The sequence below is a fragment of the Xiphophorus maculatus genome, chromosome 24, assembly GCF_002775205.1.
Source record: "Xiphophorus maculatus strain JP 163 A chromosome 24, X_maculatus-5.0-male, whole genome shotgun sequence".
In the NCBI taxonomy this organism is placed as follows: Eukaryota; Metazoa; Chordata; class Actinopteri; order Cyprinodontiformes; family Poeciliidae; genus Xiphophorus; species Xiphophorus maculatus.
Genome location: NC_036466.1, coordinates 13,876,828 through 13,894,613, shown reverse-complemented (window position 1 = coordinate 13,894,613; position 17,786 = coordinate 13,876,828). Strand labels below are relative to the sequence as shown.

The 17,786-nt window shown below is 39.9% G+C and overlaps 1 protein-coding gene across 4 annotated transcripts in view; it reads left to right on the top strand.

The window, feature by feature from the left end:
• The window catches only part of LOC106700342 (NACHT, LRR and PYD domains-containing protein 3-like), a 31,991-nt gene that overhangs the window by 939 nt on the left and 13,266 nt on the right, over positions 1-17,786 (top strand). For 2 of the 4 annotated variants that reach the window (XM_023329664.1, XM_023329665.1), the window contains exons 1-6: positions 1,131-2,584; positions 5,422-5,741; positions 11,868-12,218; positions 13,050-13,385; positions 13,467-13,568; positions 14,783-15,103. In XM_023329664.1, coding sequence (XP_023185432.1) covers positions 5,711-5,741; positions 11,868-12,218; positions 13,050-13,385; positions 13,467-13,568; positions 14,783-15,103 — 1,141 coding nt within the window. In that variant the 5' untranslated portion in view covers positions 1,131-2,584; positions 5,422-5,710. Of the gene's footprint in view, positions 1-1,130; positions 2,585-5,421; positions 5,742-11,867; positions 12,219-13,049; positions 13,386-13,466; positions 13,569-14,782; positions 15,104-17,786 lie in introns of those variants that run through there. The other 2 variants (XM_023329662.1, XM_023329663.1) reach the window with 2 other exon arrangements.

The following is a 17,786-nucleotide window of genomic DNA, read 5'->3' as shown; positions in this document are numbered from 1 at the left end:
ATGCCACAATGAAATGAACCAAAATGTCTCCAAAGCATCGGGGGACTGACAGGGGCCACCGGGGGATTCCAGGCAGATTCCAGGTAGATTCCAGGTAGATTCCAGGTAGATTCCAGGTGGATTCCAGGTAGATTCCAGGTAGATTCCAGAGATGCGCATCGCAGCAGCCGTTCCTCCAGGGCCGGCCCAAGGTAATATAGGGCCTTAGTCAGAACCCCCCGTCCTACTAAGAGCCTCAGCATCACTAACATGTTTAAATGTCGATCAGGTGAATCTGTGAGAGGGAGACCAGGTTTAAAATCAATCACTGATTATTGGTTATTGGCTGTGATGTATTTGTGAACAAACCCAATTCAAACACAAAGATTACACCATATTGTAGCCATGGTAACACAACAATAAAAACTATCAAGACGATTCTTTAAACTTTTACAAAGTAAACTTCCTAATTAAATCCTAAATGTATTTTTTTTCTCAGCTGATGCATTAAATAAAATTTAATCACATTGTCATTCTCTATATGATGCTACAGCTTTAGTGTAAGTGTGGCAAGCTCTCACTAGTCCAGCCACTTAAACTCTTTCGTACGCAAAAGAGCTCTTTTTCTTTTTTCTAAAAAGAAAAAGAGCTCTTGAATCCGACGGTCATCTCTAAGTCTTTACTGAACTTAAAAGAAAAGAAAAATAACAGATTCAAAACAAATAGAAAGTGACGGTCAAAAGACTGTGTTACTCCCAAGGTGCCAGACTTCTACAATGAGCAACTACTTTCATCTTTCAGAAACTAATTAGTCAATAACCAGTCAAAAGGCACCACGTAATAAGCTTAAGCACAGTACAATTACAGATGCTTATCCTTTTCAAATAGCAGAGTAAAAAATTAAACTCACGTAAACACTAAATAACTTTTTGTATTAAGTTCCAAAAATGTATATAAGGCTCCTACATTTAGATCTATGGTCTGTGTTACAATTATACCATTTCTAGGGGCCCCAGAAGAGATTAAATAGATATTATGAGGTCTTAATTAGTAAAATGGCAGCAAATGTTCTTATTTCATAACTTCATAACCTTTGACCTCTTCTCCTCTGGTCTGTGTAACAGCTACAGTCTCAGATCAGCTCAGCCCTCCAGGACTGTCAGCAGCAGAAACAGAAACTTTTTACCTGTTGGGGAAAATTTAGACTAGATTTGCTTTGCATTTCCCCACATGATGGCGATGATACAGTAGGATCCAGTTAGATTATTGATTATTATGGGTTGTTGCTATGTTGTTGTACGGTGTTTTAAGATTTTGTTCAATGTGCCCTCTTTTAACCTTGAGCCACTGCCCCCCCAAAGGTCTCTGCACGGCCCTGGGTGGTTTTATACATTTGTCTCTTCTAATCAGATTGAATTGCATGTTTCTGTTTTTTCTATTGTTTTTATTTGGTAGGGTTGCACCTGACCTACTACATCAAGTTTGACTTTAGAGTGCTGGTTTATGTGATGCAGGTATTCAGTGTTTTTAATGTGTTTTAGATTGACTTGATTAAAGTGATTAAATAAGCATTTAGTATTTTTTGTATTTTTGTTTTTACAGTTTTATCACTGCTTCCTGTTGTCTTTCTAGAGTTTGATTTTCTTTTTTGTTAGTCCGCCCAGTTTGGATTGTTTGTCTCCCCTTAGTGTTTGTGAGGGCGGGCTAACAACCTTCCATTTATTTTTTTTTTGTTTTGTCCTCTGTTTGTCTTTGGGTCACTTTCTGAATACTCACATCCCATGTTGCTGTTAATCTTAAATATCTGAGATATTCAAGATCTCAAACATCCTGTTTGGTGTGATCTTGGGTTTGGATTGCATGCGATCATGTTTGCAGTGAACATTGTAGTGGTTTATGTGGGTTTGTCCACCTGAAGTGGAGTTTAAATTCGGGTTGAACATTATCAGCTTGACAACGAATAGATAAAGTTCTTATCTGTGTAACAATAAATATTAATAATTAACTTCATTCTGGTTGTTGTTTATTGCCTTTTGGCTTGATGGAGGGTAAAAGAGGCCAAAGCTTAAAAAACTTTCTGTTCAGGAATGAAGGAGGGAGGATCAGGTGAGAATCATCATGGAAAGTTTCCTTCATATCAACATTAAACATGATTACATTAAATAAATTAATAAAAATCCCTGTTTAATGAACAATCAACCACATATTTTTAGGTTTCTGTATTTTCAGTCAGAGTGAGAGTTCCTGTCCCAAAGAGGATCTTTGCTGCAGCAGCACCAACCATCTGATCAGGCTGGCTGGTGTTCATTCCTCTCTGGACTCCATCTATGGACCGGATCATTCTCCAGAACCCAAGAACCCGTCCCTGATCAGAACCAGCAGCTGAGCCTCCCTCCATGTTTTCACCTCATCTTTCTACTGGATCCCACTGAACTCGCCTCTCTCCTCTTCAGACGCTCAGAACCTAACAGGTGACCACACCTGTGCTGTGAGAGGGGGCGGAGCCTCAGGTGGGTCGGGTTCAAGTTCTGCAGAATCAGGTCCGGTTCTCCAGTCGCTCCGACTCGGTTTGTGTGAACAGAAGGAGAAGCAAAGATCTGATCAGGTGAGTTTTAACTCCACATTCTTCTGGTTTCCAGTCCTGACTGGGTTTTCTCTCTTTGAGCTGCTGGACAGAACCAGAACCAGAACTGGGCCTGGTTCTGGTTCTGTTTATGATGCAGAGCTGCAGCACCTGGTTTCAATCAGGAACTCTGGTTTTCTCTGAGTTTTCATCTGTAACCCAGACAACAAGCTGAGTTTGCTCCCAGTTTCATAGTGGAGTCAAACTGGTACCAGTAGGTTCTGAGTGTTTGTGGCCCGGATGAGATATCTGGGTTCCTGGTTGGTGGATGGAAAATATTTCAATATGAAGTCAATAATTTATTGATCAGAGAGGATTTCTCTGGGCTTTTATCAGTAGAAAATCCAGATTGAATCAGTCTGTGGTGACAGAGGACAGCTGATCACATTTCAATCAATTATTGATCAATAATAAGTGATTATGGTGAAATAATAACACAGCGCCCCCTAGAGTATGTAAAAACATCCGCCCCACCCACTGCTGTTATTTAAATCTATGTAACTGAGTTAAAACATCAAACCATCAGAACCGATAAAAATGACTATTGGACCCGATTTACACACCCAGCAGGAAGTCGGCCATTTTGGATCAAATATGTAGTTTTTTACACTTTGACTTTAGAAGGAAAACCTAATTTAATAAAACTATTAAAAATGTCAGATTAGTCCTGGAGATCTCAGATATTTAACTCTTAATAAATCTTTCCTCCTCTCTCTGGATTTTTATTCATTTATTTAATCTAATCATGTTGTTTAATGTGGAAATGAAGGAAACTTTCCATGATGAACTTTCTGTTTCTGAGTGTTTCTGGTTTTTAAATGTTTTAGGAAATCACAAATATCTATGAATTTATTGGTTGAATCCCAGTGATAATTTCCATCACTGTTTACAAACTCTTACTAGTAAACCTGTTTTGTTTTCTATGTTTTAATCAGTGAATTGTTTCTCTACCTGATGTTTCCAGCCTTCATTTTCTCCTTTAGTCTGAACTAAAATCAAATTTCCTGCTGAATTAAATAAATCTGCTTGTTGTTTCCACAGTCTGGTTATCTGCGAATATTTACATGTTTTGTTTTGTTCAGTGTTAAATGTTTGGGTTTGTTCATGTAATATAAATGAACTGAGAGTCTCTTTAGAATCACTGCAGCTTTTCCTCTCTGGGTTGGTGGCAGGATGTTGACCTTTGACCCTTGTGGTTCGGTTCCTTCCTGCAGTGAGTCTTTTCCCTTTTCTAAAACTAGTAAATGTGTTTGACTGAAATCACCTGGTGAAAAATAACTAAACAGCGCCATCTAGTGTAGAATTACTGGAACATGAACTGAAGAGACAGCTACTGGTAGTGAGGAGGGGCGGAGCCTCAGGTGAATCAGGGGGCGGAGCCTCAGGTGTGATGAGATCAGGAGAAACAGATCATTCACTTTACTGGTTTTTATTAGTAAAATATTAAAGTTTATTTGATGTAATAAGTTGCATGATTGGAAAATAAATCTAAACTTTTAAAACAGAAACTGAGCTTAAAGTCTGACTTTAAATCCAAAGCCGTACAAAAGTATTTACACCTTTTAAACATCATATTTTATCAGGTTCCAGAGACCAAAACAAAGTAATATATTAATTTATATTATTAGTATTATATGAGCTGTTGTATAATTATGAAGTGGAAAGAAACTGATGAACATTTTTCAGATTTTCAACCAAATTATTCGTCAACCTTCATGTCAGTCCTATGGAGGACCAAAACTGACATAATAAAAAATAAAAGCATAAATATATATTTAGTTTTTCCTTGTCCTTACACATTTATTGTCGTCAAGAAATTTATATGTTTTGTTTTTCCTTTCCTTTATACATGTGCTGTCATCAAAAAATATTAATTTTACTTTTCCTTACAGGTGTTTTCATCAAGAAAAGTAGATATTTTGCTTTGTCTTCCTAATACAAGCCCTCCTTCTTTTGTCATTGCCTCCTCTTCTTTTTCTCTTTCTCCTTTTTCTCCATGTCCACCTTTATGTTAATGAGGAGAGCTGCCTATGACCTCTACTATCGGCCAATAAAACTCTGGAACCAAAATCACTGCGTCAGACGTTGTGGGACGTTTACGTCTCGCTCAGTTGTTCGGTTCCATCTTTACAGGCCACAGACCAAAACAAACTTTATCCCAGTGTTTTTAATCCCCCCCCTATTGAATATGACTTTAAATATTAATAGAGGTTATGTGTCTCATGTAAAAGCATGAATTACCACTTTTTGTATCAGTTGGTAGCAGGGTAAGGCATTTATTAACATTAGTTTGACAGGAATGTTTGGTTCGGACATTTGTTGCTGGTCCCTAATTGAACCTCTGAGAGCTTGAGAACGGCTGGCCGAAATTAGCGTTCATAAATCGAATCAACCTTGAGCTAAACGCCGCTTGCTCTGCGGATATTGGAATATCCAATATCAAACTTAAAATCACTGCGGTCAGTAACAGAATAAAAACACCGGGAAAAAGTTTGTTTTGGTCTGTGGCCTGTAAAGATGGAACCGAACAACTGAGCGAGACGTAAACGTCCCACAACGTCTGACGCAGCGACTTTGGTTCCAGAGTTTTATTGGCCGATAGTAGAGGTCATAGGCAGCTCTCCTCATTAACATAAAGGTGGACAAGCAGAAAAATGACTTGGTTTCATCCATCAGGTTTGCTAAATGTTTCCCAGGCTGGACGGTGAATGTAACTCTGGTTCTGATCCATTTGGATCACATGTATGGCTTGTAACACCTGATCATTTTCAGCATTAAATCCTGTTTTCATAAATAACCAAATCTCTTTATTTCTCAAGGTGATTTACACTCAGAGGTTCTGGTCGGGTCATGATATTGGTAAACGGACCTGGTGGAGCTCAGAGACAGAAATGATTGAACTCCAACAAAACTATGAGGAAACTGAAGCTCCACGCCTTTCCTCAGAACTGATCTGGATCAGAACCGGTTCAGCAGCATCTGGATCAGCCAATCAGCAGTGGAGTTTCCTCCTGTGTGTCTCTGCTGGTTCCAGTAGAAACGCTGATCTGGTGTCAGAGGTGATCCGCTGCTGGGATCTGATGGAAGCCTCTCTGTGGTTCTGAGAGGATGATGATGATGATGATGATCCTCCTGCTCGGTAAGATCACCTTCCTCTCTCTGCTCCTCATCCTCTCCAGTCTCTCTGCAAGCTGATGATCAGCCTCAGAGCTTCTTGGTTCTGGTCCATTCTTCTCTCTAACTGACCCCTGGTGACCTCAGCTGGTTGTTGGTTCTGGATCAGAACCTCAGGTTCTGGTTCCAGTTACTCGTCTCTCACCAGTCCTCCCAGTAGATTTCACTGGTTTATTGCCGTTTCCTGTCTGGATCTAATTTCTCTGGTTTGGGTTCAGCAGCTGATCTGGTTCTGATGTTTTCTATCAGGTTGTAGTTCTGTCAGCATCAGAACCACTGACACCCAATCAGACCAGTAATCTGGACTTTAGCTCCCAGAAACATGAACCTCAGAAACCAGTGATGAATGTCTGCAGATGTTGAAGGTTCTGGTTCTGGTTCTGGTTTTTCTTCCTGTCTTCAGTTTTTCCACATAAATGTTCATTTAAATCCAAGATGGCCGCCTGGGTGGTTGTAGTTTGTAGTTTGTTTCTCCTGAATTCACCTGGGTCTCACAGGTTGGTGGTCATAATGTTCTGCTGCTGATGCATGATGCTGGTCTGACCATTAATGGAGAATCAGGTTCTGGTGGGTCCGGTTCTTCTCTGGTTTACTGGTTTTATAAAAACCAAACCTGATCTATGGATGATATTCAGGATGTGATGATGAGTTTTTGTATCACAAACAGCAATTCTTTAGTCAACAGGAAAACTGCAACATATTTATTGCAACATGTTGAACTAATCCTGGATCCTTTAACAAATATCTTAATGTATTTATGACTAGAATTACATTTTTAGATATCTGGGTTAAGACTGTAATTGTGTAAAAGCTCCTTTTGAGATGATCGCTCACAATGAGGTTCTATTGAAGTAATAAAAATATGTAGAATATACAGAAGTTTCCAAATTGTTGTTTGATCAACAAAGACGCTTCAGTTTCACAGCAGAAACTGACTGAAAGTTACTGGAAGGTTTAAATTCTGTAACTATAAAGAATCAGGAGCAGAAATCCCAGAAAAATAAAGTTAGAAGAATTTTAGTTTTTCAGGAAGTCACAGAAACAGAATCTGCCCCAACAATCACCAAGATACTAAAACAAAAATCTTTATTATCAAATCAGTTCATGAGATAAAACAACCTGAAAACTGACAGCAGAAGAGAGACCAAATAGGCTCCCTTCTGTCAAAATGTAATCAGTGGAGTGATTGATGAGTGATTAATGACCCTAATTAATTGCTTTTAATTTCCGGTGACAGGATGTGCCCCTCCACCCCCAGGCCCCATCCCCTCTGTTATTCCCACTCCTTCTGACCTCTATGAGTTTGAATTAGCCAATAGAAACAGAGACAGGACCTTTGTGACATGCAAGCTTTGGCTGAGGAAAATGATGGTTATAATTACTTATTAACAGTCATTGACATATTTTCTAAAAACATATGTACACGTTTTAAAGGGGAAGACTGCTAACGAGGTGGTAAAAGCCTTTGAATCAATTTTCAAAGACAGTCAGACTCCTAAAAAATTGCTAACAGATGCAGGTAAAGAATTTTTTAACAAAAAATGTAAAGCTTTAATGGAGAAGCACGGTATTGAGCATTTTGCCACAGCGAGTGAAACAAAAGCCTCTGTGATTGAGAGGTTTACCGCACATTAAAAACAAGAATGTGGAGATATTTCACAACTAATAACACCCGTCATTACATCGATGTTGTGCAAGACTTGGTGACAAGCTACAACCACAGCTGCCATACAAGTATTAAAACAAGTCCTATGGAAGTGAATTCAAAAAATGCCTTTCAAATCTTTCAGAACCTGTATGGTACGTCCTCAAGCACACGTCGCAAGAATGCCAAACCTAAGCTTAAACCCTGGGATCTGGTTTGATTATCTAAATTACGCTGCGTTTTTGATCAAAAAAATATGAAGAGAGTTTTACGGCTGAAGTGTTTACAGTGGCTGATACCAGACTTTGATCTCCTCCTGTATATAAACTCAAAGATTTGGATAATGAACATATACAAGGTTCTTTTTATGAGGAGGAGCTTCAGAAAGTGAAACTGTGTAAAGATAAAATGTACCAAGTGGAATAGATATTAAACCGGCGCACCATTAAAGGGTTAAACAGGTTTTTGTGCAGTGGAAAAATTGGCCTCAGAAGTTTAACAGTTGGATCAGACTGGCTGACCTTCAACATGTATAAAAGACACCTGCAGTAAATCTTACTGTACACCTGACACAACACCATGGAGCGCTCGGTAGAGGATGAAGAGTTCTACGTTACTTTACCCTCAAACACTGGTCTAAAGGTTTTTAAGGATAATACCATTTCAAGTTTTCATGTGAATTTAGCACAGCATATTAATTTAGAAGGTTTAGAAGTTGCCTTGACAGAGATTTCTTATCCTCACACTTGGCATAATGTCCCGGAAGAATCAGCTTACTTTGAATGGAGGGATAAAAAAAGAGGAAAAGGTTGTTTGGCAAAATATTACGCCCTGATTCTACAAAACCTTGATGCATCTGGTTGGAGAAATGGAGCCTTTCCTTAGAGAAATAAAGTCTGATGTTTACTTTCAATCGGACATGCTTGTAAATAAATGACTCTTTGAAGGAGGAGGACAATATCAATTATGTTTTCATGCTCCAATTGCTTACATGCTTGGCATGGATGGAACCGGGGGAATGGATCACTTTTGATAAAATCACCCTGCCTCATCCAATGGATATGAAAGCAGGATTTTACTAGATTTATTGTTACAGCGACGTGGTCGAACACCAAATCAATCAATCAATCAAATGTTATTTGTATAGCACATTTCAGCAGCAGGCATTTCAAAGAGCTTTACATCATTACAAACACAGAAACACAATGAAACATAGAATCAATAATCAAAACAAAGCATTAAGTCAAGTTCCATCAATAAATTTGTAATTGATTACATTTCAAATACAATCCTAACCAGGTGGGTTTTTAGTCTAGATTTAAAGGAAGTCAGTGTTTCAGCTGTTTTACAGTTTTCTGGAAGTTTGTTCCAAATTTGTGGTGCATAGATGCTGAAAGCTGCTTCTCCTCGTTTGGTTCTGGTTCTGGGGATGCAGAGCAGAACCAGAACCAGAACCTGAGAGGTCTGGAAGGTTGATACAACAGCAACAGATCTTTAATGTATTGTGGTGCTAAAACGTTCAGTGATTTGTAAACTAACAACAGGATTTTAAAGTCTATTCTTTGAGCTACAGGGAGCCAGTGGAGGGACTTTAAAACTGGTGTTATGTGCTCTATCTTCCTGGTTTTAGTCAGAACGCCAGCAGCATTCTGGATCAGCTGCAGCTGTTTGATTGATTTGTTGGACAGACCTGTGAAGACGCTGTTGCAATAATCAATACGACTGAAGATGAAGGCATGGATGAGTTTCTCTAGATCTGGCTGAGACATTAGTCCTTTAATCCTGGAAATGTTCTTCAGGTGATAGAAGGCCGACTTTGTAACTGTCTTTATGTGGCTCTGGAGGTTCAGGTCAGAGTCCATCACTACTCCCAGGTTTCGGGCTGATCGCTGGTTTTCAGTTGTAATAACTGAAGCTGTGCATTGACTCTAGATCTATAACTCTAGATCTATAGCTCTAGATATATGACTCTAGATCTATAACTCTAGATATCTGACTCTAGATCTATGACTCTAGATCTATAACTCTAGATCTATGACTCTAGATCTATAGCTCTAGAGCTATAGCTCTAGATCTATAACTCTAGATCGTTCCTCTTTAGGTCCAAAAATAATAACTTCAGTTTTGTTTAAGTTCAGCTGGAGAAAGTTTTGGCACATCCACGCATTTATCTGTTCTAAGCATCTGTTTAGTGATTGGATGGGGTCAAAGGTCACCTGGTGACATCGTAATGTAGAGCTGTGTGTCATCTGCATAGTTATGGTAGCTAATATTATTTCCTGTTATAACCTGAGCTAGTGGGAGCATATAAATATTGAATAAAAGGGGCCCTAGGATTGAACCTTGGGGTACCCCACATGTGACCTTTGACCTCTTTGATGAGAAGTTTCCAATTGAAACAAAGAAATCCCTGTTCTTTATGTCGGATTCAAACCAGTTAAGCACTGGACCGGAGAGTCCGACCCTACTCTCCAGTCAATTCAGTAATATCCTCCTGAGACCCAGCAATACATTTTTGTCCTCTGTGGAGGACATAGGTTTTTTTGTTCATAACTCTGAAACCATACATGCCACTGTGTTAAATCCTGTTGGTCCTTAGAGAGGACATCCTGGGCCTCAAAATGTGTTCATATTTGCCACAAGAGAGTCCCGATGTCCTCTCCAAAGGACATACTGTAATAAATAAATAATAACATGTTTTGAAACTTTTTCAATTGTAGTGATGTTTTTCACTCCAAAGAGTCATGTAGTGAAAAAAAAAAAAAATTCAAAAACTTTTTTTTTTCTGGGTCTCAGGAGGATATGTCATGGTCAACAGTGAGGTCCAACAGAACCAGCACTGTGGTTCTGCCACAGTCCGTATTTATATGGATGTCATTGAACACTTTGACTAGGCCAGTCTCTGTGCTGTGGTAACCATAGAAACCAGACTGGAAGGAGTCAAAGCGGTTGGTTATCGTTAGGAAGCTAGTTAATTGTTTACACAGAGCTTTTTCAATAACTTTGCTGATGAATGGGAGGTCAGAGGTCAGAGGTCGGCCTGTAATTATGCAGTAGTGATTTGTCCAGATTGTTCTTTTTTATAAGTGGTTTGATTACTGCTGTTTTCAAAGCCTGGGGGAAAACGCCTGATGAGAGCGATGAGTTTACTATTTGGATCAGATCAGCAGCAATAACAGGCAGGACTTTCTTAAAGAAATGTTCTAGAGTTATAGATCTATTAGTCTGAGCAGTAATTATCTGGTGTTCTTTAAGAACCCTAGAGATAAATTACAGGTGGACATACTAGCGCATCAAATCTTCATCATCCAAAGAAGCAGGCTGTCCTTCCACAAATTTTATATTTTTATTCAGTTTTTGCAATTCAACATACAATGGTTGAAAAGAAGTAAAAATAAAATAGGTACCTATTTAAATTATTTTAGAACTCTGATTAGAGAGAAAAGGTATGATGAAAACAAACTTACCGCTTATAAACTCTGATTCTAAAAAATTGTCTGCATCCTCAGAGTATGCATCTAAAAAAAGGAAATCATCCATACATGATGCATACAAGTTTACAAGTTTACAAGAACAACAGGATTTGCACCAAAGTCATTCGAAGTTCTGTAAAAGTTGTGATTCTTCCTCTAAGATGCTGTCTCCTTTTAAAGGGGCGTAAGAGGTTTCTGTCCAGTCTTATGGGATGCACACACATGCACACACACATACGCACACACATCCACACACACCCATGGCAGGGGTGGAGGTTAGCCCTGCGATGTGTGTGTCCAGTCTTCTGCCTGGACACACACACACATACGCAGACACACTGGACACACAGATGGCAGGGCCCTCTCCCGTTTCACGCAGTGTATCAGTAAGATATTCAGTTTAAAATCAGAAGTTTCTACAACATCCCAAATCTATTTAAATATGCTATATTGTATATTATTCTCTATTATCTAACATGTTGTTTTTTCATACTTTAATTGTTATTTTGGGGGATGGGATGATTATTTTGCACAATGATGGGATTAACAGATGTCGTAACAGATGGGGGGCACATCCGGTCACAGGAAGTGAAAAGCTATTAATTAGGGTCATTAATCACTGATCAATCACTCCATCGCTTACATTTTGACAGAAGGATGCCTATTTGGTCTCTAGCAGGATTTCTGCAAATAACAACAAACACCAGCAACTCTAAAAAACACAGTCATGATTTTTGAGTTTAATCTGTTTCAGTCTTTCAGTTTTTAAATTTTAACAGTTATTTTAATGCACTTTTATCAGTTTTATGACTTATTGCTTAATGTGAGTTACATATTACATGAACAGAGATCATTGCTGCCCAATCAGAGTTCAGTATCACTGAGCTGTTTAGCAGACAGACTGAAATCTTTCATCACTAGTGAATAACTGATCAGTATTTCTACACACTAAACCCTCGTCTTGTGTCCTCAGTTTCCCAGCATGCTCTGGGTGGAGTGGTGGAGGTTAATGAGGGGGCGGAGTCTGTCCTGCTGCCCTGCGTTTACTCTGGTCAAACACCTGAAGACAATCCGTTCCTCATCTGGACTCGCAGTGATCTCAGTCCTAACTCCGTCCACCTACGGAGAGAAAACGGTGACGATCTTAAGAACCAGAACCAGCGTTTCAGAAACCGGACCTCCATGAATCCTGACGCTCTGGATACTGGAAACTTCAGCCTGACTCTGAGGAAACCTCAGCAGTCTGATGGAGGAAACTACACCTGCAGCATCTCTGATGGAAGACGAGAACTGAACCTGAAACAGATTCATCTGAAGGTCAAAGGTCAGATAAACAAGCAGCACACCCTATTTTAAAGTTCTACGCTATGAATGAATTTATTGAAATGAGAAAATTAATAATTGTTCATAGTGTCTGTAACCATGGAGACCATCCCCAGAATAACTCAGAATAACCAAGGAATGGATGAATGGATTATTTCTATAATGAAATTATTATTAATGCAACAATTTCTATAATCTGAGTTACTATGGAAACAGATTTATTTCCTATAAACCTGCTGTTAATTCATAACAAAATGGAAATGCTTTCATTAATATTTCATGTTTCTTTCAGTCTCCATAACTGACCTCAGTCACTATTTTAGTCTTTAACAGTAAAGCAGTTAATGGCTCTTTAATGACAGCAGCTTCATTCAAACACATTCATGTTAATATCAATAAAAATAAAATATGAAATGAATTAGATCAATATTCAGCATCATTTTATGACTTCTTAAAAGACTTTATATTTATTAAGATTATAAAACATGATTTATCATGACCTTTTTCACTTTTTACACTATTATTTATGTTCTGATGATCTTTGACCAGCTGGATAAACTGAACATTTACAGGATGAATCTCCAGGAATAATTAATATTTGTGTTTCTCATCTTCAGCCTCCACAGAACTAACAGGTTTTGTAGATCTGCTATGTATAGATCAAACCCTCTGATGCATCAATAACTGTCACATGAACCACTGATGGATTCAAGTTTCTGATTTTATGTTGATCATTAAAGAAATGATTTTTCTCCCTGCAGACAGAAACTGAATGATGACATCAAACCAGAAAATGATCCAAACTGTTTCTGATCATTTTATTTCCTCTCAGTTGATCAGCAGGAGGTCGAGGTCACTGAAGGGTCAGATTCTGTCATCCTGCCCTGCACAACATCATCCCACCTTCCTGAGGACACATCAGTGGAGTGGACCCGGTCAGAACCTCGTCCCATGTTCATTCATGTGTTTCCCAACACGAGTAAACATTACGCCCAGCAGGACAAACTTCACAGCTGCCGAACAGAGATGAACAAAGACTTCCTGATGACCGGAGACATCAGCCTGACCCTCATGTATCCCACAGACAGAGACGATGGACGCTACGTCTGCACCGTCTACAGAGACCAGGACGTCCTGAGACACACTGTGGTTCTGAAATATGTCAAAAGTCAGTCCAGAGCATCAGGTCAGAGCTGCTGATGAAGGTCAAAGGTCAGAGTGAGGTCAATCTTTCTCTGTTTTTCCACAGAACCCTTTCCATCCTGGGCCACAGCTCTGCTGGTTCTGCTGGTTCTGGTTCTCATCGTCTCTGCAGGCGTTTTATATCATTTTAAAGATTATTTCCTGCCAGGTGAGTCTGAATGTTTCTGACCCAGAATGCTGTTATACATCATGTGACCTGTTCTGGGGGTCAGAGGTCAACGGTTCACCTTGTCATCAGTTCAGATCTTTCTGTTCATTCATGTTGAGATCAAATGCAGTGTAGTTAGAAACATCATGAACAGAACCAGAACCAGCAGCTGCTGTCTCTACAGTCTGTTAGAGTTAAAGGAACTCAGTGTTTCAGTTGTATTTCAGTTTTCTGGAAGTTTGTTCCAGATTTATGGTGCATAGAAGCTGAATGCTGTTTCTCCATGACTGGTTCTGGTTCTGGATGTAGAGCAGAACCAGAACCAGCAGGTTGATCCAGCAGCTGCAGATCTTTAATCCGTTCAGTGATTTATAAACTAGCAGCAGGATTTAAAGTCTCTTCCTCTCAGTGAAGGACTGTGGAAGTGGGCGGAGTTTGGATGTTTTATTAGTTACTAATAAAGTTAAATAGAGTAAAAGAGAAAAACTAAACATAACAGAATTCACCATTTAAAGTAAAACTCAGCTTCTTCTGGGCAAAATGAGCAAACAGAAAATGTCTAAAGCAGTGGGGGCCACAGTGGGCCCCTGAGGGCCGAAACCTGCATGTTTTAGTCTCTCCCTGGTTTAACAAACCTGGATCCAATGAGGCTCGTTAGAAGAACATTGACCTGCTGAAAAGGTTGTTTCTACCACCAGGAGAGACTAGAACCTGCAGGATGTCGGCCCTCCAGGACCCACTTTGGTCTAAAGTAATAAAATACAAACATTTTTCTTCTTAAACACTAATAGACTGTATCTTACCAGTCTGATGGTCATAAATACCATAAACTACCTACAAACACAACTTCAACAGATCTGCACCGATTCCTGAACATTATTTCACATCTGAACAAAACATTACTCACAAAGTGGCTGCGCCCCCTAGTGGTGAAGCTAGAAACTACAATTCAGTTCTGCCTTCAGAACAGTTTCATCCCCAAACTGCCTTGAGGATGAAACACTGCTGTCGGATTTTTCTCTCTGACTTGAACGTCTCAGTTACAAGGAAACATTTTCACCAGAAACACCTTCATGGTCTCTGACCTGATGGGTCCAAACTGGTCCAGGAGGAACTCTGACGATATCAGCTCTCTGCTCATCATCTGCTCCACTTCTCTCTCATCGTCTGTCTGTCTGTCCATCCGTCTGTCTCTCATCTCTGTCGTCTCTCAGCTCGACAGGTGGAGGTGGATCCATGGGTGAAGTCTGTCCTGCTGCCCTGCAGAACCAAAGTCTACCTTCCTGGAGGCTCTAGAGTGGAGTGGAGGGACGGAGAGAACAAGACGGTTTGTGTGTATCCGAAAGGTTCTGATGATCCTGAAGAACAGAACCTGACCAGCAGCAACAGAACCAGGATGGGTAAAAACCCACTGAAGACTAAAGACCTCAGTCTGACTCTGGACCGCCCCTCAGTGGCAGACAGCGGGATCTACACCTGCAGAGTCAGGAAAGGAGTCACCCTGATGATGAAACGGGTTCATCTCCAGTTCAAAGGTCAGTGGCATAAATGTTGGATTTTTCCAATCAGATGATTGGTGGTGATCAATAGTGATTATTGGCTGATTAGAAGGTCAAAGGTTAATGTGATGTAATGAGTGAGGAGATCAGGAGGCTTAGGACAATCAGGGACCAGAGTCCCTGCTGGAGACACCAGTTACTGTTCAGAACCACCAGACGGGTCAGAACCATCAGAACTGAAGTTCCTGCAGCCTGGTAGCAGCAAACATGTTGTGAATGAGGAAGCATGTGGACTGGATTTTATTTTTACTTAAAAAAAAGTTTTTCCAATGTTTTGAAATTGAGTCTGTTTTGCTTTTTTGATAAAATTCTCCGGCTGCAGAAAACAGCGGCTCACACGGCCCAGATGGCGCTAGAGAGCAAAGAGGTTGTAAAGAAGGTGGAAGAGGTTTGGATAGATGGTGTTGTGGTTGTCCAGGATCTCAGAGGATCCAGAGACTTGGCAGAATCGCCCTCTGGCAGGAATCTCTGCTCCTCCTGGACGACATCAGCTGTTTTTGGTCTGACTGAACATTTTGATGTCGACTTGTTGGAAAAAGTTTTCCAAAAAACAACAAATTGCCGTTTGTTGAGTTTTGTAAAGGGCTCCACAGTGGTGCAGTTGGTAGCACTGTTGCCTTGCAGCAAGAAGGTCCTGGGTTCGATTCTGGGCCCAGGGTCTTTCTGCACAGTTTGCATGTTCTCCCTGTGCATGGTGGGTTCTCTCTGGGTTCTCTAGCTTCCTCCCACAGTCCAAAAACATGACTATCAGGTTAATTGGTCTCTCTAAATTCTCCCTAGGTGTGTGTGTGTCTGCATAGTTGTGTGTCCTCTCTGTCTCTGAGTTGCCCTGCGACAGACTGGTGACCTGTCCAGGTGACCCCGCCTCCGCCCAGAATGTTAGCTGGAGAGGAATCAGCACCTCCTGACCCCATTAGGGACAAGGGTGTTAGAAAATGGATGGATGGTTTTTTACCCCTAAACTTATGACAATATTCACATGTATAATGTATTTCATTGTTATATAACTGAGATACTCATGTTGGTAGTGAAAAGCATGGAATATATTGGATGGGCTTTGATTAGGACAAGCTTTATTTCCCATATAGTGAAAGACTTCCTTTCAGAGTTGTTCCTGTTTGTTATTTCAACTAAAGAAACTACAAAGCTGTAACCTGAGTACCGTGAAGCTGCATAATATACATATATTTTTAACTCTGAATTGTAAGTGTGTGGCAGTGAGCATGTGGATGAAACTGTTTAAAGCTGATAGGAGTTGACAAAAACATCTTTAGGTGAAATTAAGCAGTTTGAGTCCAATTTACATGTTGCTGAACCAAAGAATGTGGATTTGGCTCCATCCTGTGGCCAGATATGACCACTGCATTATGGAGGCCTGGTGATTCTCCTTTGGTCTATGGAGTTTTATATGGGCAACAATTAAAGTTTTATTTGGTGTTATTCAAACAAAGAAGCTCAGATTCTTAGCAAACCGTGAAGAATTACTCAGACTGATGTGTTCCACTAGTGAAATCTTCATAAATCGGATCAACCTTGAGCTAAACGCTCCTTGCTCTGCTGAGCGTGAATATTTAATATCCAACTTGAAACAACTTCACTGTGGTCGGTAGTACAATGAAAACGGCGGAAAAAGTTTATTTTGGTATGTGGCCATAAAATATGGCGCCCAGCGACGTAAACGTCACACGCAGTGACGTCAGTTCCAAAGCTCTGTTTGTAGTCCTAAGCAGCAGCTCTCCCTGCTCTGTGAACGATTTCTTCTGGGGTTTCCTCTTCAGCCTCTCCAACTTGCTCCTCTTCTACAGCGTCCGCTACTGTATTTTCATTATTTACCTCTTTTGGGGTAAATAATGAAAACACAGTCTTTGTAACTTGCTTCCCCACTTGTTGATCCACCATGGTCTTGCTGTATCGCCTCTTTAATTGACGTGCATGTCGGTCCGATGGTGTGGCGTTTACCTCACAGTGACCCAGATTCAGTCTGGATTGAGCTGATCCATTTCGATTTGCCTTGAAGAGGTCATATCAGAATACACGTCAGTATTAATGCTGTAAATTTGATAACACTAGTAAAATAGTTTACTTCACAATAATGGAATAACCTCGATGTTCACTGACAAAACTCGAACTATGCTACATAAAAAATATAAGCCCGACCTAAACAAGGTTGACCCACTTAAATGTAACGTAAGTTAGATTTAACATCAACGTAACTGAACATGAGTAAACGCGGACAAAATCATAGCAAAACATTATGACACAACACCAACAGAGCGAATTTAGACACTCACCAGAATGGAAATGTCTGGAGCAAACTTGTAGATATGTTGGAGAATGCAATATTCTCCAACATCCAGCGGTGAGACGCTGATACCCAGTCTGTGTTAAAATGTTACCATTTATGGGCCCCCTGAAGGCCTGGGGGGTCTTATGGACTTAATTTGGATTTAACAGAAGTGCAAATAATTTAGATAAATTTTTATTGAATTTTTTTTATTTGTTTTTAAGACTTGATAGCTGTGGTTTTAAATAGCATTTCACTGGTTTTTCTGTAACATATAATTAAGTAATATTTTTACATTTCTTGTCAACTTAACATCTTTTAATACAAAAACACTGTGGACCGCCTCGGCGCCCCGACAGCTGAGCTGAGCAAGAT